At 39.4% G+C, this 26,068-nt stretch overlaps 1 protein-coding gene across 1 annotated transcript in view; it reads left to right on the top strand.

Moving 5' to 3' along the window:
• Positions 1-25,034, top strand: part of SLC7A2 (solute carrier family 7 member 2) — a 57,020-nt gene extending 31,986 nt beyond the window's left edge. The window contains exons 2-12 of the mRNA XM_087814126.1: positions 1,759-2,149; positions 2,602-2,757; positions 6,219-6,384; positions 7,497-7,630; positions 8,555-8,777; positions 10,993-11,129; positions 14,001-14,103; positions 16,130-16,335; positions 17,379-17,545; positions 18,335-18,443; positions 19,819-25,034. Coding sequence (XP_087670252.1) covers positions 1,774-2,149; positions 2,602-2,757; positions 6,219-6,384; positions 7,497-7,630; positions 8,555-8,777; positions 10,993-11,129; positions 14,001-14,103; positions 16,130-16,335; positions 17,379-17,545; positions 18,335-18,443; positions 19,819-20,015 — 1,974 coding nt within the window. The 5' untranslated portion in view covers positions 1,759-1,773 and the 3' untranslated portion in view covers positions 20,016-25,034. The remainder of the gene's footprint in view (positions 1-1,758; positions 2,150-2,601; positions 2,758-6,218; positions 6,385-7,496; positions 7,631-8,554; positions 8,778-10,992; positions 11,130-14,000; positions 14,104-16,129; positions 16,336-17,378; positions 17,546-18,334; positions 18,444-19,818) is intronic.
• The last annotated feature ends 1,034 nt before the right edge of the window (positions 25,035-26,068 follow it).

The following is a 26,068-nucleotide window of genomic DNA, read 5'->3' as shown; positions in this document are numbered from 1 at the left end:
TCATCTCCTAGGTTTATTGTGAAACTGGACTATTCATATCCCAGACATACATCTCTTATGAGCAACAAGTGCTTTAGATTTAGTATAGAAAATTCATCTTATTTTATTTATTATTTTTAAATAAAATAATGTTTAATAATAGAGTTTTTTTAAAACAGAGATTAAGGTTGAGAAATGCTTAAAGGTTTATTTTACAGGATAAGAAACCTCTAAGTGCTTTGGAGAAGATTCCACATTGTGATCTCACAAATTAAGGTTATTGATAATTAATGTACTGAGATGAAGGGGATGGTAGATCATAATTCAGTACAAGTGGCAAACTTGAATTTGAACTTCTAGAAGTCAAATGCATTTGGTTTTATGCACTGACAAGCTGCATATACTATTATAGTCCCTGTTTCTCAGTTGTTTCCTAGTCTGCTGAGTTATATGTCTATTGAGAAGGCCATGTAGGGCTTTTCAATTTTTATATTTCTTTTGCACATAACTTGTACATATTCATTAGAGACAAATTAGAAATATGTATTAGGAATATATTAATTATATTATATTATATTATATTATATTATATTATATTATATTATATTATATTATATTATATTATATTATATTATATTTATTATATTATATTATATTATATTATATTATATTATATTATATTATATTATATTATATTTATTATATTATATTATGTATTATATTATATTATATATGATATGAAATACATAGAAGTAAGAATTAGCCCACCACCCAAAGATCACTAATGTTAATATTTGGTATCTTTTGATTCAGCCTTTTTGCTGTAATAGGTGTATATATATATATTTTTTCTTACCCCAAACCATACCTTATTTTATAACCTGATAATGTTTTTCCAGCGTTAGATTGTTTGTATGGGCCTGTTGCAGGGGTGGTGAGACTTGCTGTCTACTTTATTCATTCCATTGAAAAAGAACACATAATACTTGTCATGGACTTTGGGTTTATTTATTTAGAAATTTCAAGCAACTATAAAAAAACGTGTATTTCACTACAAATTCACACTTAAAGCATAGTAGAATAGCAGTTTTAGTTAGAAAAATCCAAGCATGTTTTGGGAGGAATTTTTTTCTTCTAAAAGGTTCAGATGGCTCCACATAAAAAAATGAAATAGAATAAAATGAAAACAGAGAAGCTTACACAAATCTGCTAAAGCTGTAGAATACATAGCAATGGCATATGAACCTGCCTTTACAACAAGCCAGACTGCAAGTCCCCTCAACCTGGACACTATCTCTATGTACCACCCATTCTAGACTTACTCTTAGCACAATTCCTGGGACGTAGTGACACCTAACAAACACCAGTTGAATGACTGATTGAAGGGGGGAAAAGAGCAAGAAAGGACAGAAAAGATGAGGTCATTCACCCCCTTGCTTATAGTGAAGACAAATTAGCCATCTTTTGGAATATAGTTTTATCAGCATATCTTTAAAAAGTATAGCAACAAAAGTGGCAAATCTTTTTTAATCACTCAGGGCTCCTGTTCCTTTGTGTCCCAAATAAGCCATTGTCTGAGTTCCCTATAAGAAGGCGTGGATGAGTGAACTCTAAGAAATCCACAGCTTTGGCTAATGAAGCCCTCCTGATTGCTCTAGCAACAAGTGAAAAGTAATTTAAAAATCCAGGTGCCGTAACTGCTGAGAAGTGGGGCCTCCGATTGGAGGGGTGATGGTTCCAGATCAGCTTCTAACATCCTCCCGCCTTTCTGTCCCTCAGGTTCACCTTCTCGCCATGATTCCCTGCAGAGCAGCCCTGTCCTTCGCCCGGTGTCTGATCCGGAGGAAAATGGTCGTTCTGGATGGCCTAGAAGATTCCAAATTAAGCCGCTGCTTATCCACTGTGGACCTCATTGCCCTGGGCGTTGGCAGCACCCTCGGCGCGGGGGTTTATGTCCTCGCTGGGGAGGTGGCCAAGTCGGACTCGGGCCCCAGCATCGTCCTGTCCTTCCTCATCGCCGCCCTGGCTTCGGTGATGGCAGGCCTGTGCTATGCCGAGTTTGGGGCGCGAGTGCCCAAGACGGGCTCCGCGTACCTGTACACTTACGTCACTGTCGGAGAGCTGTGGGCCTTCATCACTGGCTGGAATCTCATTTTATCCTATGTGATAGGTAGGTTTCCAAACAGCAGTCTGATTGTAGCGCTCCTGAGCCCGAGGCCTTCGGGCTCCCGCGTGTTAGTTAATGACTGTGATCGCGAGCAAATTGCAAGATCCCGGTGTGCCTCCTTTCTCTCATCTCTAAAACGTCTCTCCTCCTCACTGCAAAATTGGGCGATTCTGCTTCATCTCTGAATATGCCTTTGTGCAGATTTAAAAACCTCCTTCTTAAATAATCATAGTTCTTTCATGCAGATAAAGTCACCTGATTCCGCAGGTGATTGACTTGAGCATGTGATTACTGTTGTATAATTACAAAGTTATGAAGATAATTTTATGTGGGATTAAACTTTTTAATTCTGTCTGAACTAACCCATGTTTATCCTAGAACGGAGTAGCAATGAATGTTATGTTCATTTTCTCCCGGTGACCTTGTGTTCTCTGAATGTTCTGTGTTTTGGAAAGGTACATCGAGTGTCGCAAGAGCATGGAGCGGCACCTTTGATGAACTTCTGAACAAACAGATTGGGCAGTTTTTTAGGACACACTTGAATATAAATTATGCCGGCCTTGCAGAGTATCCTGACTTTTTTGCTGTGTGCCTCATACTACTTCTATCAGGTGAGAAAACCAGTTATGCTTCTCCCTACGTTAAGCCAGACTAATTGTCCCAGTAAAATAGGTTGCCACTAAAATAGGGGCCCGAGTTCCCAAGACTACGCAGCATATTTGTACACTTAGATTATTACTGGAGATCTGTGGGCCTGGCTAGAATCACATTTTATCTTACGTGATAGGTATGCTTCAAAAATTAATCTAAATTGTGTGGAGTGGTAAGAAATACCACTTTTGGGTTAATGGCACCTGGAATGCAGTAAATAATAGGATGAGGCACATCAATTTTATAACACTCATTGGAGATTTACAGAAATGGCAGTGAAGTTTTAGTAAGGAGGAATGTATAATTTTTGACATTATTTCATCTTGTTAGATAGAAATGAGGGTATTTGCAAGTGTACTATTCCTAAAAGAAGTTCTATCTTTCCACTCATGCGTTTATCCATATAATGTAGCCATCTGGTTAAAAAGGAAGCATATTCTAACCACCTGTTATTTTTTGATGTAGACAAACATTGTATAAACAAACATACTTGGTACTGGAATTTTTTTGTTTTCATCAGTACTGCAGCATAGTGGTTTAGAAAGGTAAAGGAATCAGAGTCAGAGAAACCAGGTTTTTCATCCTACTCTGCCACTTACTGTCTTTGGAACATGGAGTGACTTAGTTTTTTCCTGATTCAGTGTGCCCATCCATAGTTATCAGTGTCTGTCTTGTACAGGCTTCCTGCTTGGTACCTAGTGAGCACTTAGGTAGAAGGCGTTTTTATTTTGTAGGCATAGTTAATCCCTGCTGTCCCCTGATATTTATTCATTTTTAACTGAACATTTTCTGTTTTGATTGTGTTCCCTACCTGCACTCCTGCTAGAACCCGTCGAGGATTGCACTAAGGATAAAATTCACATTTGCTTTCACTTCCTATGTGATACACCCTGGGTAATCTGCCTCTTGCTTTCCTGGCCAGTCTTGTCTCTAGCTACGTTCTCCCTTGGTTACAAAGATGTGATCGAAACATCTTTCTATAATGAATGTTTACTTGTAAAATTAAATAGCCTTTAAAATAGCTCTACCCTTTAAAAAGTTGATTGTTAATTAAATGTTTTGGAAAGGTTAAGATTAGGGACACTGAACAAAATTTATATATCTAAAACATTTGGCATTTTGCTCTAATATCAAGAAAAATCACATTAATTGTTTTTCCACAGGTGCTAGATGTTGTTTGTTTTGGTTTCTAAACAACCTAGCTAACATTAAATTAGGTCATGTTTTATTTAGGGGTGGTTTCGATGAACTTAAAATATTCAGCTATAATCTCTAAACAATGAGAAGGATGTAGCTGTGACACAGAATCGCTGAATTCCATGGCAAGGCTCGGGCCTTGGCTAGCATCCTTCGTCTTGCATTCTTTTTTTCTTTTTTCTTTTTTTAATGTATCTTTATTTATTTCAGAGAGAAGAAGGGAGAGGGAGAGAGAGAGAAACATCAGTGATGAGAGAGTCATTGATCAGCTGCCTCCTGCACGCCCCTAACTGGGGATCGAGCCCGCAACCCGGGGCATGTGCCCTGACCGGGAATCGAACCCTGATCGCCTGGATCCTAGGCCGATGCTCAGCCGCTGAGCCATGCCCGGCCGGACCGTCTTGCATTCTTGAGCATCATGTCTCTAAACATACGCTGAGCTTATATGCTAAGGTTGTTCTTAGAATCTTTGAAGATCAAAACCTATTATAAACCTTTATTCATAGTGTAGTACCAAATACCTTGGCAGCTGAAGCTGTTGTTTCTTAAGGGCCCAAGGGAAGTGTGTGCAATATTTGGGTGAGATATGGTCTCTAATCTACTGGGTGGAAATGGGGATCTCAGAGAGTGCACGTGGGATATTGGGAAACTTTTCTGAACGTGACATTGGCTTTGTTACTTTCCAATGTGTACCGTGGTATAGAGCATAGTGTGTATTTCCTAGGTGTACAGTGGTTCCTAATCAGACAGATAGTTACAGAGTCATGGTTGTACTGAGTATACAATTTTCCTTTATATTGTTAATATAGTTATATTATTGTAAATTCTGGGAATTATAAAGGTAGAAGAATGAAATCTGGCTTCTCTCATCTCTACTTGTAGAGTTGTGCTTATTTGATCATGGGTGTGCAGATGAGAAAGGAGCAAGTAAATATATAGCATAATCCTTTCATCACAATGATTTTCCCAAATGTAAAAAGTAAACTTAATTTGATCCATAACTCATATCTTATACAAGATAGATTAAAGATATAAATATGATCAATATAATCATAAAAGCACTAGAAGAACACAAAGGTGAACATTTTGGGGGTTAATACTTGAGAAAATCTTTCTAAAGGTAGAAACTAAAAAGGAAAAATTTATATTCTAAAACAATCTTATATATAATCAACACTAACATTAAAAGCAAATGATAGACTGGGAAAAACACAGGTAAGACATTATAGCACATTATAGAGCTTACAGTATTATTATTACATAAATACAGATTATAAATCAATAGGAACAAGAATAGCCTAACAGAAAAAAATGGACAATTTAAAGTGGGCCAAACATTATGAAGAATATTTTGATAATCTGAACCAAAAGCCTTGCATAAAAGTACATAGCCTTGATACAGTGTTAACTTTTAGGAAATTACTGTAGAGAAATAATTAGAAAGTGTAAAAAGGTATTTATAAAAAGCTGATTATGTCAGTACCGTTTATAGTTTAGGAAACTAAAGTGACCTGGTTGTCTCTAAAGAAGAGATTCAAGTGCAGTATCTCCATATAGCAGGAGAGCACGTGGCTGTTAAAAATGTATTTGTTGACATGGCAGAGTGTGTGTGTGTGTGTGTGTGTACATGCACATGCGCAAAATTGTGCACAGATTACACTTGATTTTATTTCCTTTATATGTTTTCTGTATCTTCGAATTACTTGAATAGGAAATTGATTACTTGTACAATCAGAACACAAAATAAAACTACTAAAATGAGAGTTGGTTTAACTAAATATCTTCTTGGCATGACAGTGGAAGAGTTATTTTGTGTATGTGTGTAGTAAATATGAAGCAGGCATATGCTTGAGCTTTTACCTTCAAAATTTTGTAGCCATTCACCTTGAAATGGCTTTAGAACAGCATTTCGTTAAGATTTCATTACTTTACCTCCACCTACCCATTGGTAAGAGTAGCCAAGGTCACTAGATTTGCCTGTTTCTTGGCTGGTGTGGTGTCTCCTGGCTGTGAGCACCGTCTGCCTTCTGAAATCAGGTTGGTTGTGTTCAGAAGACGTCGTTTCTCCATCAGGCAAGTAAGAATCTCAAAAGAAAGGGGTCAGTGCAACTTAAATATGTGAATGCTGGTGAAACAGCATCCAAAGCCTGTAAAACTGCCTCAGAACGCCATTGCCTTTCCTAAAGCTTAGGTCAGACTTCAAAGTCCCTTTCTCTCCCCACAGGTCTTTTATCTTTCGGGGTGAAAGAGTCTGCTTGGGTGAACAAAGTCTTCACGGCCGTTAACATCCTGGTCCTGCTGTTTGTTATGGTTGCTGGGTTTGTGAAAGGAAATGTGGCAAACTGGAAGATCAGTGAAGACTTTCTCAAAAATATATCAGCAACTGCCAGGTGAAATATTTGGGGGTTTCCCCCCCTCTTATTCTGTTTGTTTTGTTCGTTTGTTTGTTTAATTTGCTCACTTGTGTCTTACGTTACCTCTTCCTCTAGAACAATAGTTCTCAAACTTTTTGCTCCTGAGACCTTTCTGAGCGTCTGTTCTGTTCCAAGACTTCTTCCCGGGCCCCCCCAGACATGAGGGCGTAGGTGTGCTCACCGCTGGGCAACTGTGGGAGCCCCGCAGCTGCTGGCTCTCAGCCTCAAGCTCTGCTCCAGGTTTTGGGGAAGAAAAGGGGAGAATGCTTTTTTTCTCCCAAAGGTTTGCCACCTCTACCTAACTGAGTATTTTTGGGTTGGGCATCCTTTAGTTCCTCCTTGGGGACCACCGTTTGGTTTCATCACATTTCTTCAGCCGTGTAGTAATTTTCAGGCCTGGGTTTTGGAGAATGTTATTATTTCCATATGCAGACTTCTCCTTATATTTCACTTTAAACTGGATAGTCTCAAAAATTAAATTAATAATAATATACCTAAGGTTTCATCCTAAGATTTATTTAATCACAAGACTGGTATGTGCATAAAGAATGATATTACAAAAACATTGATTATATGGAGTGAGGTATATCTGCATGGTTTTCTTTACATAAATTGTTCATAGTCATTCTGAGGAGGCAAAAAATTAGTATCTTCTGGTTTTTCAGAGTTTTTAACATGTAAAATATTCAACTTTAGTATTATTCATCAAACCGAGATAGTTTTGTTTCACCTTCTCGAATGTCTTCTTAGTAAATTTTTCAGTGTGCAGTGTGCCCAGCTGTCCACAAGAGGAAGTTCCCTGTCTTTACTTCACATCATAGTCCCCAGATGGAGCCCCTGCTCTCAAAATCCTGCTGGCTGTGAGCTCCAGCCAGGGTGGGCCTGGGCCTCCGGCTCCTGCTGTCAGCCTCCGAGATCAGTGTCGGTAACCCCGAGAGGGTGCCATTGTTGGGGATACCCCTGCATTCTTGGACAGAGTCAGGATCGGGGTTTACTGAGGCCTGACGGGCACAGCAGCCTCCCGAGCGTGCAGCTTCAGGAGCAGTTCTCTATGAAAATGACTTTCCTGCATCTGTTCCCTTCCTTAGAGATCCGCCTTCTGAAAACGGAACGAGTATCTACGGGGCCGGTGGCTTCATGCCCTACGGCATTGCGGGGACGTTGGCGGGGGCCGCCACGTGCTTTTATGCCTTTGTGGGATTTGACTGCATTGCAACGACTGGTAAGAGCGGAGTCCTGGCTCCAGGTAGCAGGGAAAGGTGGTGTTTGTACCACATGGTACCCGTGGGTGGCAGCCGAGGGGCAAGGAAAGAGAATGGGATATAGACCCAGTTCCAGACCCAGTTGTGACACCGGCTGTATGTGATAAAAAGAAACTAAATGAAACTCTCTGGGCCTTGGTTTCCATGTTGGTAAAATTGGGAGAGCGTTACCTACCCCTCAGGTGTTATGGTTACATAAGATGTATGTACATATGAAAAATACTTTATAAGCTGTCCAGTACTTTATAAATATTAGTCATAGTTACTATCTTCAACCTTCTGTCTGGACATCCTATCACCAAATGATGATCATGCTCTTAAATGATCTCATCTTTATTAGGATGATATATTGTGGTCTTCTCTTTATTTTATGCAAGGAGGTAATCGTGCAAGAAAAACTCTCTAAGTGTCTACTCTGGGTTCATATTTTTTGCATGGCCTTAAAACTGATCATGTTTTGGATGCTTCAAATCCCAAATCTTATTAAAAGGACCCAATGCGTACTATTTTCTATTGAAACTAGAGTTTCATATAAACAGATGGGTCGGGTAGAAGTTTATCTGAAGCTTTCATGTTGAAGGGCCCACAGAATGCCCTGGCAGGCGTTTGATCTCCGTGGGTGAGTCGTTTCCAAAATGGCTTAAGGCTGCCTTTGTACCGCTGGACATTTAATAGCGCCAGTGTCCCACGTCTTTTGTCCCTGGAATTGGATTCTCGTGTACCAGCAAAGTGCGCTCGGGAAGAGGGAGGGTTGCATGTAGGAGAGGTGGCTCGAGCTAAGGACGCAGAAGGGGACAAGGCCGAGCAGAATCCGGGGAGGGGAGCGACGTCTGCCCGCGGCTCGCCTTCTGTGGCATCACCGTGCCCGCCTCGTGTTTCCGCAGGGGAGGAGGTCCGCAACCCGCAGAAGGCCATTCCGATCGGAATCGTCACCTCTTTGCTCGTGTGCTTCATGGCGTACTTCGGGGTCTCCGCCGCCCTCACGCTGATGATGCCCTACTACCTCCTGGACGAAAAGAGCCCCCTCCCTGTCGCCTTCGAGTACGTCGGATGGGGTCCCGCCAAATACGTCGTTGCTGCCGGCTCGCTCTGTGCTCTGTCAGCAAGGTACATCGCGTCGCCTCGAGGGCAGGGACACAGCGTGGCCCCCGTCTGGAGAATTCATTTTAAAAATGATCCTGATCTCAGGGGCATACTGTGCAGCCGTGGATCCTCCAAGTAGTTTGCCCAGAATTACTGTCTTAATCTTAAGTGATAAAGCCTTTCCCCCCATCAGGCAAGGGTCAGGTTGTGAAGATAGTGACAGGCCAGGCTTCAGCAGAAATACAGTATGGTGCTGAGACGGGCATCCCCGTGCACACGTCTGTGTCACCTGTATTCACATGTGCACACACTGTCAAACTTTAGGATGCTCACACCAGTATGTTTCCCCGCTGGCTCTGGTGTCACTGTGGTGCTTCCGACGATCGCGACCCTAGGTGCAGACCTGGCATCTTCCTTTGCCTTTTAAAGTGCCATCATCCCGGGGCATGGAAGCGGTGTGCTGTGGCATCGTTAAACATACGTGCCTGTTACTGTGAGGCACTGAGGCTTCTCCCCTTAGCGCGACCAGAGTGACCTTGGTCTAGAAATAGAGCTTACCATTCTCAGATTAACGGTGGGCATTTGTATAACACCCACGGAGAAAGGAAAGGGCGGTTGAACCTCGAGGGTTTGGATTTTCAGTAGCTGCTTGTTTTAACACTTCAGAATTCGTCTCCCAGGTTTCCTGAGCTGCTCATATTTAAATTAACATGTGATCATAAGATACTTCATTCTCGTTTTATACTGTGCTATACAGTAGAGCATTCTTACAAAGAGAAAATTAATCTCTTTGCCTGATTACTAATTTTTTAAAGTGAAAATAATTTTCTGTAAATCTAGTGTTGGAAAAAGAAATCTTTTTATATATAATTTATCAGCCTAGCTTCCCCCCCCAAATTTTATTTTATTTTGTATTTAAGATAATATGAAGTTGCAACTAGAAATTACTCCCTTTGGTTTCTCAGCCATCTGCTAATGATAAGGTTAATTCTGAATAGTTTCAAATAGTTTCAAAAATATGAACTGTGACAATACGTTGCCAACACAGTCTTAGAAGAGACGGACACAGATTCATCCGTGGCCAACCTCAGCCCAGCTTTATTAAAAGATAAAGAAGATGGATTTTTAAAAATAAAGTATTTTACTTATTTTCTCTTAAATGGTTATTTATCACAACTGAGTCATGTATGGAGTGGTGGCAACCAGGAAGCATACAGGTTTTTCAAAATATCTGAAGTTTTCTTAAACTTTTAATCATGGCTATATCTATATACTAATTTTACAGAGTTGATTTTTTAAAATCTTTGTATATCTTGATTATCTTGTGATGCTGGGAATTATTACTAATTACAAAGATCAGGTTATATGAGGAAAAATAATGGTAAAATATTAAAAATGCATAATTATTAAATAAATGAAGGGACTATTCTATGAAATCAAATTACTTAATCTCTTTTTAAATTACGTATCAATTTAGGAATTTTATTTTCTGAGTTATTGCCATTACAAATGTCTTAATGATATTATGATTGCTTTGTTTTTTTGTTAAGTCTTAATTACTTAGTTTTAATTCAGTAATAATCATGGGCATGCCTAATAAATTACTTGCATTGTTGTTTTTAGTCTGATAATTGTGCTGGGCAGATACCTGCAACAGAGTAATAAGCAGCACAGTGGTAAACACTGACATATAGTTTTAAATGCCCAGTCATAATTTTAAGAATAATGAGTTCTCGTAATCGTAGCTGTGATGCCGGGTTCTGTACAGTTACTTAATTTGAGGTGTGGGATGTAATCGTGCATGACTGTGTCGCCATACTGCATGTGTTTGCTCTCTACTCAGTCTTCTTGGATGCATTTTCCCAATGCCTCGTGTAATCTATGCTATGGCGGAGGATGGGTTGCTTTTCAAATGTCTAGCTCAAATCAATTCCAAAACGAAGACACCAATAATTGCTACTTTATCGTCCGGTGCGGTGGCAGGTGAGACAGTTAACTTTTATTTAAGAAAAGGGGGATCTTTTGTCATTAAGGATTCTGAGAAAATATGCAAACTTAGGTGGTTTTCTGTTTTGATTCACATGAAGATCAATAACTTTTTTTGGTAAATGTTTTCCGTTTTGAATTTTTTTGGCATAGGTCGGTTCTGCACGTTAGTGTGTCCAGTCTGTACTTGTATCTACGTGTCTAGAATAATGCTTGTAATAACTCACATGGATTATGAATTTTTCTGTTCTAGTCTTCTGGGCTCTATGTTTCCTTTACCCCGAATTCTGTTTGCCATGGCCCGGGATGGTTTACTGTTTAGATTTCTTGCCAAAGTGAGTAAGAGGCAGTCACCAGTTGCTGCCACACTGACTGCAGGGGTCATTTCTGGTAAGCTTTACAAACTTAGGCTTCTTCAATACTGGACTTGAATTTTGTGCGCATGCGTGGACTTACAAGGAGGGTCTGCTTGCTGTGCATGTAAGTTAAGAACAAAATCACAGATAAATGATGGTCTGAGCATTGGGATGACATCTGGAAATCGTGGTGGCAGTGGTTTATTGTAATTCATTCGTAACCAACCATTTGGGATTTTTTTTGTGCCATTTTTTAACTTTAAACTTTTGGGCTTCTAATAAACATGCAAAGGGTTATCATGGTTGCTCACTATATGTCAGATATTAAATGCTTTTCAGATTGATTAACTAGCACATAAAATTGTATTGTTGACATATAACATTTTTTTTCAAGAATAATTACTTGATTTTGGACATATTAATTTAAAATGATTCAGAATTTTCTTTTCTGTTTGGGATTTAAGCTGGATATTGCTAAAGAGCCATAAGATTTGGGAAAGCTAAAGCCTACCCACTCTTTTATATATATATATATGTATATCTTTATTGATTTCAAAGAGAGGAAAGGAGAGGGAGAGAGAGAGATAGAAACATCCATGATGAGAGAGTCATTGATCGGCTGCCTCCTGCACACCCCCGACTGGGGATCGAGCCCTCAACCCGGGCATGTGCCCTGACCAGGAGTCGAACCCCGATCGCCTGGATCCTAGGTCAACGCTCAACTGCTGAGCCACGCCCGGCCTGGCAAGCCTACCCATTCTTAATTAAGTGTAAGAAATGTCTAAGATAATTTGTGCTTCGCTGTTGTAGTCACTGCTGTTCGTACAGCAGAGAGCCCCACTTCCTGGGCCATCCAGTTCTCTCCATTGCTAAACCCCATTAGAAATCTGTTTCTCCTTTCAACAGTTTTGGTACTTAAATCGTGTTCAAAACTCCAGAAGCTACCTTCTGGCCTGTCATAATATCCATGTCAAATGCCTTTGGCCAGATTGTTTTGCATAAATTTTCAGATATTCCACAGATCAAGAGAATGGCCTTAAAGGTCCTATTACAAGAAGCAAGAGAGAGACTCTAGCCAGCTTTATACATAAAATGATAAACTAGCTTGGTGAGGTAGAAATCCAAATGAAAAATGATACTCTTTTTGAGACTCTAAATTGTTGGGAAATTAGGTTAGGGAATGCTGATGTTTAATTATGCGTGAAATGGGATATTTTTCAGAGGCAGAAAGTATTTGTCTAAACAGCTTCACTTTGTGAATATTTTCTAATAAGTCTGGCACTTCATTAGACTTACACTGGAAGGTCAGGCCACTTATTTCCTCAGTGCTTAGATATCTGCACCCACAAATGAAGGTGGTAGTAGATAATCTAAGTCCATTTATTATTAAACAGTGCCTCATGATGTTACAGTTTAAAATCATGACAAAGGATCACACATGTTATTAACTCCATAAAAACTTTTATTTTTTCCAGCAAAACTTTGCCCAGTAATATTCAGAATTTTATGTATTATTGATCAACTATATATTCAGAATTTTAAAAAATTTATACTTCTTCCTTCAGGAAGAATTTAATTTGGTAGTAATTTAATAATAAGATATTAAAATTAATAATTAAAAGAAGATAATGGTAACAAAAGGCTTTTTTTAATGCTTTAAAAAATATATTTGTTTTTTTGTACTCCCATTTTACTTTTCTTGTTTTTAATTAGATCAGATTGCTTGTATGTGTAATTAATCATGTCCTTCTGTTTTAGCTGCCTTATTTTGGCTAGCTGTGATTCTCACAAAGCATATTGAATTTAATGATCTAATGTGAAAGTGTTCTAGCAATAAAGAGTCTTCAGAATAAGGCATGAGGTGCATTTAAAGAAAGAGTGTGGTGTTGTAGGAGGTGCATGGGTGCATTTAGATGGAATTCTGCTTCTACCTGGTAGTTTTAACCTTGATAAGTTAACCAGTCTATAAAGTAGGTATAGTATTATAAGGATTATAACTCAGCAAAGCATGTAAAATTGTTGAGGTGGTTTTTCTTTGTCCAAAATGGTCAAATACTGGCCATTTTATATGGCTCAGTCTAATTTTTCCTGTCTCACAGGATTACTGAATTGAGCATAAAAGGAGATCATAGAGATAGAAAGCTTGCAGAGAGGTCTAGAACACCGTATAAATGGATGTAGTATCTACTTACTAAGTTAGGGACGGCTATGTGGTAAATTCAAGTTAATATTGTCACTATTTTGATGTTTCAATGGAGGAAAAAACTGCTAAGTGCAAATTATTCTGCTATGTAAAGTGTATTTTGCCTCTTAGCATATTGGGACTTGTGTGCAGGGCCATAGAGTGAGCTCTCCAATCTGGTCAGTCTTCTTAGAGTGTGTGGTTTTTAATCAGAGTAAAATTTAGCCTATGTAAGAAACATAATTTTCTTTGAAATTACTTCATTTTGTGTATGATATAACTCAAAATGCAAGTGGAAATCAATATGATTAAATATCTTCTATAATGAAAGCTCTTTTGTTTGAATATTTTATGGTTTTAAAAAAGGACCTAGCCAGTATTTCTTAGCAGTGTTTTTCTTCTGAAACATCAAAAGAGAGTAGTAATATTTTCACTCTTTGTCAGGCCACTATTTTTTAAGTAATCAAAGTAGATGGTCTTTAATAATCAAAGTAGTAGTTACCAGTCTGATAACTGAGGGGTTTGGAAGTTTTTTAGCAGTTTATATGATCTAAAAAGCATCTCATAATTGTGAGAAATATAATCTCTATGCTTTGTTTGACTTATGTTTGTTTTTGAAACAAACAAAAAGTGTCAGTCAGTTGTCCCTGACTTGAATGTTATCAATTGTGTGGAATCTTATCCTAGGCCGTTTTCCTCACCGCTCTTTTCTTCCCTCCACAGCGGTGATGGCGTTTCTCTTCGACCTGAAGGCACTTGTGGACATGATGTCCATCGGCACTCTGCTGGCCTACTCTCTGGTTGCAGCCTGTGTTCTCATCCTCAGGTGAGTCGGCTTCACTGTGACAAGGTCCTGAGGATGTGTGTCATGTTGCAGCCCAGGGAATAAAGGAAGTTAGGGCTCACCATCTCTGCTTCCTAGGAGCTAGCAGTCTCAGAGGTGAGAGGTTATGGACACAAAAGCATCAATATAAAGTATAATAACCATACGTGGTCCTTAGCAAGGAATCAAATACAGTTGATAATTCTATGTGAATAGCAGGTTTTCATAATATATAAAGATACTTAAAAATACTATACTTTTTGTCCCAAGAATTCAACTGTTAAGATTTTATACTAAAGACTTAATAATTGAGGCACACCCAGATATATGTAAAGGATGTTCATGGAAAAGATAATTTACATTAGTGAAAAATTGAACTAGCCTGAAGATAATAAGAGAATGGTTAAATAAATGAGGGTACTTCTATTCAGTAGACTCTTCTACAAAAAATAAAATGATAATTATTTGGAGAAATGTATCAGTTTCAGGATGCAAAGCTCTATGGAGCATCTGAATTTATTGAAATAAGGTAAATTTATATGAAGAAATCATTTATGACTATGTATAAACATATATACATTTATGCCTGACTGAAATTGTACCAAAATACTAGCAGTGATTAACACTGGGCTGTGGTTTTAATTTTATCTTTGTACTCTGTACTTTATTTTTTTCCCAGTAAACATATTTCTTCCTTAAATGGAGGACAGATGTTACTTTTAAATATTTTTTTAAAAATTTCAATTACAGTTTACATTCAGTATTATTTCATATTAGTTTCAGGTGTACAGCATAGTGGTTAGACAATTCTATACTTTACAAAGTGTTCCCCCTGATATTTCCAGTACCCGTCCGGCACCATACATAGTTATTACAATATTATTGACTACATTCCCTATGCTGTACTTTACATCCCTATGACTGTTTTGTAACTATCAATCTCTACTTCTCAGTCCCTTCACCTTTTTTCACCCAACCCCCAACCCTCCTCCCTTTGGCAACCGTCAGTCTGTTCTCTGTATCTGAGTCTGTTTCTATTTTGTTTGTTTGTTTACATTGTTCTTTAGATTGTACATATAGAGAACCCTAAAGATTCTACCAAAAAACTACTAGTACTGATAAATAAGTTCAGTAAAGTAGCAGGATTCAAAATAAATATCCAGAAATCAGTTGCATTTTTATGCACCAATAATGAACTATGAGAAAGGGAAACTAAGAAAATCCCATTTACCATTGCATCAAAAAAAAATACCTAGGAATAAATTTAACCAAGGAGATAGAAGACCTGTACTAGGAAAATTATAAGACAATGAAGAAAAACATTGAAGAAAATACAAATAAATGGCAGCATATACCATGTTCATGGATAGGACACATTAGCATTGTCACTTTTAAATTTAAATTAAGGCTGCTCAAAGAGAAGAGGCCACACTGGGGAGGCTGGGACAGATACTGGGAGGTGGGACAGGCTGATGTTTTGACACAGGCTGTAGAGGATGAGGAAAAGTAATAAAGTAAATAAAGTAATAACGTGTGCATGGGTTGGGAGTGGATGGCTGCATGAGCTAGTTGGGGCGAAACCAGAGGACTCAGGTAGGGAAGTTGAGGGAGATGAGGCCAGACAGGCAGTTTGTGATGAGGCCTTTGAATGCCAAACTGAAGACAGTTTGTTATTTTGTGGAGGTACTTAACCACAGTTTCTGCCGTTTTTGTGAACATTTCTTTGGGACATAGCTATTTTCAGAATAATCATCTCATTATCACAATTGCCTCACTTTAAGGTGTAACTCTCTTCTGCATCTAATAGATAACTTTCTAATTAAATGGCTATCAAAGGAAATTCAGAGTTACTGCAGATATTATATTGAGCAGGATTGTGGTCTGACTCTGCATGCTCTGGGGCTGGACCCATGAGAAGTGTCAATTTATTGCACAGCTGTGACACTGTCAGATGTCTCGCTGAGAGTCTTAGGAGCTTGTTTCATTTGTCTCTTTGAGAATTAAGACACCCACATTTATTTGGGGATAGGTACCAGCCCGGCTTATCATATGAGCAGCCCAAATATTCTCCTGAGAAAGAAGCTCTGGAATCGTGTGCCGGTGGGGACTTGGAGAGCGTGTCCCATGTCACCATGCTGCAGGGACTGGGCTTCAGCCTGCAGACCCTCTTCAACCCCTCGGCTCTGCCTACACAGCAGTCGGCTTCTCTTGTGAGCTTCCTGGTAGGACTCTTAGGTAAGTCCTGTTCACTGCATGTACTATAAAGACCCAGTAGGAGTGTGTAGGTGGAGCAGGTGGGATGTGAGAGGATGAAAGGCCTCACGTTACCCTAGAATATGTTAGCAACTACCTGGAGCCCTGAAATGTCCACCTAGTGGGTCACTAGATTTGAGATCATCTTTATATTAGCAAGATAAATTCACTGTATTTTGGTAAGTGAAGAAGACAGGAAGAAATTCATAAGGTGAGAGTGTTAGAAGTAGAAAATTGATATATCTCATTAGCCGTTAGAGAGCTTCCTGTATGAAAGCATTTGGCCAAGTACACCTGCCAGTCATGGAACTGGGAACCAGGAGATTGGGAGGCAACATAGAAAATCCTGTCTGCTTACCTGCAGTTACATAATCTTCCATATTTCCAGTGACATTTGTTGAGCACCATCTGTGTGTCAGAACTCTGCTGGGCACTTGGGATATCAAGAGAGATGACCCTTGCACTCACTGGATTTTACAACACAGGATTGCTGGGGGCAAGCCAGGGGAGAGCACATGGGAGGGACCCCTAATGAGGCTTGATGGTCAGAGAGGGGGGAAGTGGGTAGTGATGTCGCTCTCTGAAACAAGGAGAAAAGATGCAGATCATATTTTATTTGTTTAATTAATCAGTGCTTACAACAGCTGAAAATGGACACACTTGCCATTTCCTATTTGAAAAAAAGGGAAATATCCACTCCTGACAGTGGCCCATCCATCCATTGGCGTGGTATAGTCTGAGACAGTAGCAGATGGGGACTCAGGTGGTACCTGGGCAGGAAAAGCAAGAAGGCGGTGCCGGAGGGGAGGCTGACCTCCGGGGAGGAGACAGTCACGAGTAAGCAAGCAGTGTTGCTTAAGGTGGTGAAATCAGCCATTGCTGCCCACAGTGAAAATGAAGAATCTGAGTAATTGGCCAAGTAGATAGGTAAAGAACTCAATGTCATATCAAAACCAACTGTTTGAACTGAGGTGCCTGAGTGAAGTGTGTGTGCTGACTATTTCACGTGCCTATCTCCTTTGCAGCATTTCTCATTCTGGGCCTGAGTGTCTTGACCACTTACGGAGTCCAGGCTCTTGCCAGGCTGGAAGCGTGGAGCATTGCCCTTCTTGTGCTGTTTTTTGTTCTCTCCATTGCCATCGTTTTCATCATTTGGAGGCAGCCCCAAAATCAGCATAAAGTAGCCTTTATGGTATGTGTCATGGGGATTAGAGATGCTAAATATTGTGGACATTTTCCCTTGGACATTAGTTTTTACAAGCTGTTTCTATTTTAAAAACAAAACAAAACACTTCTGATGAAGTTAACCAATGAACAAGAGTGTCACAGTTTTTTAAGATGTTTCTTTTTGTCCTAAGTATTCTGCCTACTGCATTACTGCCCTTTTCAAAAACTTGAGGATGCTCCTAACACAATATTATGTATAATAGTAAACAAATTTCTTGTAAAATAATCTACAGTATCCAAAGAATAATTAGAATCTTATTTTAGAAAGTCAGGACCCTCTCAGGAAGGTTATTCCCACCAAAAGCCCTTCCACTGCGCATGAAACGATCCTTTCCCATTTAAACTCAGACCAGGTTTCAGCTGGGAGACAACTTTCTGGAAGTATCCCCCAAGATGCTGTGTGTAACCAGTTACAGAGGCATGTCCTGTTGATTGATGTCCAAACGAAGCCTGTAGGCCCTGAACCGAACTCAAGCTTGAAGCCAGTTGCATCTCGATGATGATGCAGGTGTTAGCAGGGTGGACCAATCCTCTGTTGCTTTGGGCCGGAGTAAATAATGTAAAACATGATGCTCCCTTTAGTGTTCTTTAGAAGAGTGGTTTTTATTCAGTTTGTCCTTTTTGTAAGACTCTAAACTTCCTGACACAGAATGAAAGTGTATACTATGCCAAATTGGTCACCACCATGTCGAAATAATTTGGGAAATGGGCTTTAAAAATCTGAGTATATTTAAGAAGATATTTCCCCCCTTAGGTTCCATTCTTACCATTTCTGCCAGCGTTTAGCATCCTGGTGAACATTTACTTGATGGTCCAGTTGAGTGCGGAGACTTGGATCAGATTTAGCATCTGGATGGCACTTGGTAGGTCTTTTAATATTTTGGCTTTCTCAACTTTGGCTCTCTCTTTCTGATTTCATGCACTGTGACTAAAGAAATATATCCCTTCCCCTTTCCTGGAAATAAAGATTTTTTTTCCAGTTTACTCCTTCCCCAATTTTGAGAACATCTGAGTGCTTCCTTTTCCACATGTTTTCAGATGCCTTTTTAAAATTCAAGTCTCCCAGTAACCCTGTAGAACCCATAGGCTCTATTTCCTCCAACTTGAAAGGTGAGAAAAATGAAGCCCCAAAATGTCAAAGGATCTAACTTACAAATGGGAGCCCAAGACTCTGATTCCAGAGTGGGCCCATGGATTTTTAGAGACATTTTGAATGAGCTAATAGCAAAAAAAAAAAAAAAAAAAATCTCTTTTCTAATATCAGAATGTCTTATTATTAGAGCCGTGGAGGGGATTTAACATTAAATAACATGAGTAAGCTTATTTATATCTATACCATTTTGTTTTTCATTTTGATTTCTTCAATTTCCTATGTGAAAATTGAGTTAGAAATTAAGAGTTTAAGTTTTTTGTAACTCAAGCACTGAGTACCAACAGCCTTCAAAATGTGAGCTGAAATAGTGAGAAATAAGAGTTAAATCTGCATTAGTTTTGGTGGCCTGAGAAGTTTGGGATTATGCTTTTTTACCATCCTCCCATTGGCTCAGTGAATAAAAATGAATGTGATTCCCTTTTATGGATGTCTATAAGTGTTTGCTTTGGCAATAAATAAACTTATTTTCAATTTCAAGTCACCAACCCACTTGAGTTGATGGGAGAATGTACCCCAGTCAGTTTTGCCCATTCCCCCACATCCACGCTAATGAACTTGATTTTGGATAAAAGCAGGAATTACAGAGTCTGATTCCCTGTATTTGAATCCAGCTCTGCCACTGATTAGCTGGAACCTCCCTGGTTTTGTGCCTCCGTTTCTTTTTAAATGGTGATGGTGGTACCTTTATTTGAGGACAGGAAGGGATGGATCTTCAGACCTCGGAGGACAGGAGAGGAAATAGAATCATCCCTAATAATTGGACATGCCAAGATGCTAATTGGTAGTCTACTTCCCATAATTTTTAAAGTGGAAAATTATATTTTACATCAACCCAGAACTCTCAATCTTTAAAAAAAATAACTAAAACCCAGCAAAATGTCCAAACTATTTTGTGAAGATACTTAAAACTTTTCCTTCTAACAGCATGGCTGTTAACAAACAGTTGCTTTGGACACAGCAATTGGGCCTCTCCTGGTGACACACAAGAGAAGGCAAAAGGCCCTATTAATGTTGTATTAAATCTTCCATGTTCTAGCAGTCATTTTCTGACACACCTAAAACCTCAATGTTTTGCTCTCTGCAAGGGTTCCTGATTTACTTCGCATATGGCATCAGACACAGCCTGGAGGGAAATTCCAGGGGTGAAGACGATGATGGGGATTCGTATTCAGACAACATTAACTCGGCAGCAGAAGAAAAATCTGCCATTCAAGCGCATGACCTTCACCAGCGGAACCTCAGCTTACCTTTGATACTCCATGAAAAGACGAGCGAATGCTAGTGCTTGCAGGAGCAGAGCCGGTCACAGTTTTAACGTGTGTGTCCTACACTGGGTGAACCCTGACGGATGTCAGCATCGTGCTAGCTTGTCATGGGTTTGCTGCAGACATAGTTCACCCTAATTTATACTCACCTGGACAGCACCTCCTCGGGCGGTGAATTATACCTGGGGAGGCCTGAGCTCTCTCCTAGTGCTGTCTCCCAAATAGTGTGCATTTGTGTGTGTCTGTATATGTTGGGGAATACCAATGGTAAAAGTTGTTGGTGTTGTACTCTTATTGCATTACATTTTTCCCGTGCTTGTCATGAATTGGTGTCACATGCTGCACATCCTGAAATGGAGGTAATCACTGAATCCAAGAGCGTTTTGTGTGTGCTTGGTATTGTTAGGGAAATGACTGTTGCTTTTCCGTGTTAGACTTCATTAATGTCAACTTAGAACATGCTGCAGACGCAGTTGCTCATCTGGGTGTCTGTCATTGGTCAGGAGCAAGAGGAGGGGTAAGAATGAGCCTTTTCTGTAACTTACAAATGCCAGCAGTGGGTTTAGTACAGAGTTTTCTTCTGCCGGGTATGACAGTTCACTAGAACTTCAGCCAATAGGAGCATTTGCACCTGCCATGCTACACGGGGCAGGAGTGACATTCTGCATCGCCAGATGGCACCCTTAGACCTGCGGTCTTCTTTGAGAGCAGTGGTCCTTAACTATGAGACTTTCACCCAGTAAGAGTGGTAAGCCCCCCTTGGCCCAATCAGGGACTTGAGGCAGGTACACGTAGTGTGATCTGCTCGAGACCCTTTATGCCGGAAGGTGGTCCCCATGGCCAGAAAGCTGGTGTAAGTAACAATGATGAGAATGTTTGAAAATCAGAGTTAGACATACGCTTGGATAAGTAGATACCAAGCATCCTTGTTTTAAAAGTCACTTAAAATAAGCCAATCGAGTCTCCCAGACCACACAGCTGTGGAATGATTCATACTTTTTCCATCACTTACTAACTCATCACAGGTCAGGTGTTTTAACCCTGTCAGACAAATTCACTCCTGTGTTTTGTTATGATTTTGTCGTGTCCTAGATGTCAGGGGCTACAATAGCAAGTTCTATCTTTACTACCTGCAAAAGAGGGAAAAATGAAGGGATTCAAGGAGGGACGACTTCCCTGTCCTGATTTTAAATTGCCTGTTTGGATACTAAAGGGCATTTGGCTCCATTTGAGGGGTTTAGAACTAATTTGGCTGTTTCTTTTGGAAACATTTAGGGGTGTTTTCATTCTCCATCCCATAATAGTGTGGCACTTGCAATTTCATTTCATTTTAAATGGCTGCACTAAAGCTATGCATACAAGCTCCAGTATTCCACAGTAGCCTGCCAGTGGTTGGGAAATAAAATATCTTGGTTAAATAATGATTATTTAAAACTTTCAGTTAAAAATTAACCAAATTAAAGCTATAGAAGCAAAGTAACCTCAAAATGAGTAAATAATTTGTTTTTATATGTAAGATTCTACATTTTACTTTATAGGGTTCTCTAATAGTGGACTATTTGCAGTGGGATTTGCTTCTCATGGATTATTGTTCTTACAAATCATTAAATGGTTCACTCAATGAAGCTAGAAGCTCGATACATATTTATATACGTGTGGTTTTTCCCAGGACAAGCATTACCAAGCACACCAGTTGGCCAGCCTAGTCCAGAAACAAGGAAAGCATTTCTGACAGCCCTTCCAAGAGATCAGTTATTGTATTGATGCCATTAAAAAGCAATCTGCGATTGAATTGCCTAACCAAGACTTTATTGTGATTAAAAAGCAGACAAACAGGAAGCCTGGGTTTGGGGCTGCTAGAATCCTAGCATCCCTGACAGAACTCAGTACTGACATTCCACAATTCCCAGGTCTACCCTGTAAAATCCAAGGCCCAGAATTCTCTTCCCAGCTGCATGTTGCCCTGGAGAGGAAGAGGCAGGCAGGCAGGGGGTGAAGGAGACGTGTGAGGACCGTAGCATGCTCTTAGATCTTTGCTGTTGTAGCTGTAACCCAAGAGCCCCTTTTATTCCATGATCAGTCTAGAACAGGCCCTTCACACAGGGAACGTGTGGATTTCTTATATGAATATATTTAACTCTTTCAGTGTAACGAAATCAAGAAATTTGTTTAGAATGTGATAGGCAGCTACAACTGTTATGCCCACCATGTTCATTTAGCAGCAGAATTTAGTTAAACGTTACTTTTCCACATTGAAATACCTTGCAAACACAAATATCTATGAAAAGTTGCTTTGTCGGTGACTGTGCTTTTTTTTCCTTTGAAGGCTCAAATGTGTGTCTGTATGTATGTGTGAGTGTGTATATATTATATATATATGTATGTGTATGTCTGTGTATTTCAAAGACAGTTGGGTTTATGATGGGCTTTGGAAATATAATACCATTGTGTGGATTTAAAAAAATCCAACCGATGTAGAGAAAATAGAATGTTTTGTATTGATAGGTATGCTTATATAAAATTTTTAGGTTTTAAAGTATTTTGAAATACACAGTGATTTTATATGTATGATATTTTCTATAGATAGGTCCTTTAAGAAAACTATATTTATAATGTTTCTAAGGTGAAATCACAAAACTCTAGTACATTGTACCAGGTGCTTTCTAATCTGAAATGGAGTGGGGTGGGGACATTAGGGTGTTTCTGTTTACTTGTCTCTGTGGCACCTTTTCTAACCTTCGTCCTGGTGTGTCTAGGAAAAGCCAGTACTACCAGCTCCAGACCACTTCCCTGTTCCCGCACTTGAATTCACAATCTTTGGAATGAAATGTTTTTACTTTCCGAGGATTACCAAAGTGTTTTTTATAGATTTGACTAGTAATTAATCAGGCTTTCATAAAATTCTCTCCAGAAACTAAAAAATACATATAGACATTCTCTTAATTGTGATTGCATAAAAACAGCTTAAATTACATTTCCTTTTTTTGTGTGCTAGGAAATATATCCTCTTAATATTTTCAGTGAGAAACGTCAATAGCAACCTTTATTTTATACTCTTTTAAAAGAGAAGATGGTTTGCGAATAACCGTATTTAGATCATCCCACCCTACATTTAACAAGGTAGCTATGCAAATTCAAATGTAAAAATTATTTATAAGAAAACTTAGAGCTTTTGCTATATACTGAAATACAGATTATTACATTATCACATTTTCCCCAGAGATAAACATCAGGAAAACTAAGACCAAAACATCATTTGAGATATATTCATTAAAGCAAAACTAATGTTGATGTATCTAAAACTTTATTATTCCAACCATCGTGGAAGGAAAATACCCATTTCGAAATGATTTTCCTTTAAAAGACAAGAGCCTCTTAATTTTTCTGAATAACATTTTTTAAAAAAACTTTACAATTTTTAAATATTAGGCAAAATATTTTTGGAGTCCTGGGAATTTGCAGGTAGTTGCTCTAATATTTGCAGTTCAAATCTGTATTTACCCAATTATTTTCTAAGCTGATTTGAATGCTTGTGAGGGGAACAGGGAAGAGGGGCCGCCCTCCAGGGCTGGTCACACCACCAGGAGCGGGTCAGCCTCATCTCCTTTCCTCTTCCACGGGGCACATTCTGCGACTACAAACCACGACACAGAGTCGTGCCCGGTCCCAACCCTCCCTTCCCTGTGATGTTGCTCACGATGTTCTTGGCCTGATTTCTCCTGCTGGGCTTCAGGTTAACACCAAAAGCACAATTTCCACAAAATCTTAAAGGATTGGATGGTGCATGATGGAATATTAAAATTCACATGATTAGAGTGAATTTGGGGCCCGGGTGTGTGTGTGGAATTAACTGTTTTCTTTTACTAGCACCAAAATAAAATAGTGCCTTCTCTGTACATTTTCTACTTACGTTCTCTAACATATCCTAAAACATCAAGGGAAAAAGTACCAAATTCACGTAGGTGTAACGCCAGCACGGGCCATTTTTTAATGCAGGCTTGGGAGTAAGGTTGCTTGGCCTTGTTGTTTAGCTGTGTTGTTTTTCCCTCCTTGTATAATTATGTTTAAATATTTTTAAATGGCTTTCTGTGTTCTGGGTTTTGAGAGGCCTTCTCTGTTACTGTTGTGGCTGCTGGTTCGGTTATTGGTTTTTGTAACATTCATTATTGTTTGTACATGGTCTGGTCTTACTGATTTCAAATGCATTTTGTTATGGCTCAACCCAGTTGGCAAGTATAGCTTTTATTCACTATGGCTGAAGCCCCTGCCACAATCTCTGGCCTTCAAGAGCCGTCCCTGACCGCTGGGGCCCCATGGGGATCATAAACCAGGACCCTGAGCTGGTTCCAGGAACAGGCCGCCTGCAAAGGGGGAGCATCTGTAGCTACCTCTTTTGGGTGGGGTCTTGGGATGTCAGGAGAGGATCTGAAGTAAAAGACTTCACACGAAAGTAAGGTAGTTTGGGGTGCTTCATATCAGTTCCAAATGCCCCAAGAGTACATCAAGGGAAATGATCAGGACAGAGGAACCTGTGTGTCTCAGGGAAGGGATGGCTGCTTCCTGGAACTGGCACCACAGGGCCCAGCTTACTGCGGTCCCTGCAATGCCCCCGACAGCCTCGGAGTGGGAACTGCACGGGCCAAGGTCCGGCTGATAAAGAGCCTTGGACTGTCAACAGCCTGGTTGACAGGCTCTTCGTCTTCGGTGTCCGCTAGGGGTGCCCAGTTGTTTCATTGCTTTATTGCGTTATCATTGTAATCAACAGAAACTGTAGGTAGGGCCCAAAACCCTAAAGAAATTCTATGTCTGTAAAAACCAACAGATACATTGGACTTGTGCGAATGTAAAGATTTTTTGTTTAGTAGGTGATTTTAAATTTAAATGTTTTTAATGATAATCAGTGTTCCTTTTTACATATAAAGTTGGATTATTTTTTAGAATTTGTAATAAATGAAAACTGTTGCTGCTTTACCACTGTAAAATAGGCTTTCTAATGTGACCATGTATTTTTTAAATAAATTTTAATACAACTTGTATGCATGTGATGCATGTGTATCTACATTTCACACGTATGTATTTAAAATGCTTTTTTAATCTGGGAAACTTTCAAGCTCAGAAATACGATACAACCTAAATTGAAATAATTATATTGTTAAGAATACTCAGCTGGAAGCCTAGGGCCTACCGTATGAATAACCAAGTCCTATAAGATAAAAGAGGTGTCTTCACATATCCTCAGTCCTCATGGCACATTCCAAAAGAAGATCAGTTGCTTCTGAAGCACCCCAGGACCACACATCTGAGATCTACCTCAACTGTCATTTTATGGACCAATCTCTATTACACTGCTTTTGTCTGTGAGAAGCTCCTCAATGTCTCCCGACCAAACCATAGCCTTTAATAATTGGTGATCAGTTCTGTGTAAGCAATCTTTTACAGTATAGTGAATATTTACCAACTTCAACCCTCTTTGCCCTCTGGGAGGAGTCAAAGGGCTTTCTGACGTGGCTCAAGCTATTTAACATTGCAAATCTCTTAAATTAGCTTACTTTAGAAATATCTTTGTGTCTATACTGAATTCCTATTGATTCTAGTAAATTGGAGGGAACACCACATTGAATTTAAAAACTTTAATATCAATTAAGCCAGCGTTGAAAACCAAGCTAAAACAGCAAAGTATTTGCCAAGTAGAAGCTACAACCTCCCTCATCTAATTGTTGGCTTGATTAGGATTGTTACTAGGTTTTGTCCCACCTCCGCTCTGGTACCATGGGATCATGTGAAAAAAGTGATGTCCCAGGAGCTGTGTCTGGGCTGTGGGTCCGCCAGGAACCCCTGGACGAACAAAACTCACCCATTATCTCAAAGTCGGGCCAAAAGTATGGGGAAACTATCTAGAAATAAACACAGCTCAATGCTGAGTTAGTTACTTGAAACTTTCTAGTACCAAACTCGTAGCCAACTCTCAAATATGTTTAAGTACCGGAGATTTCAGATGTTACAAATCCTGAGTAAAGAATCCTGTAACTCTCTGCTAAGACTGGGTCAGTCAACATGAAGAGGAAAACAC

This window comes from Miniopterus natalensis, chromosome 2 (genome assembly GCF_054644295.1).
Source record: "Miniopterus natalensis isolate mMinNat1 chromosome 2, mMinNat1.hap1, whole genome shotgun sequence".
In the NCBI taxonomy this organism is placed as follows: Eukaryota; Metazoa; Chordata; class Mammalia; order Chiroptera; family Miniopteridae; genus Miniopterus; species Miniopterus natalensis.
This window is presented reverse-complemented; position numbering and strand designations above follow the sequence as displayed.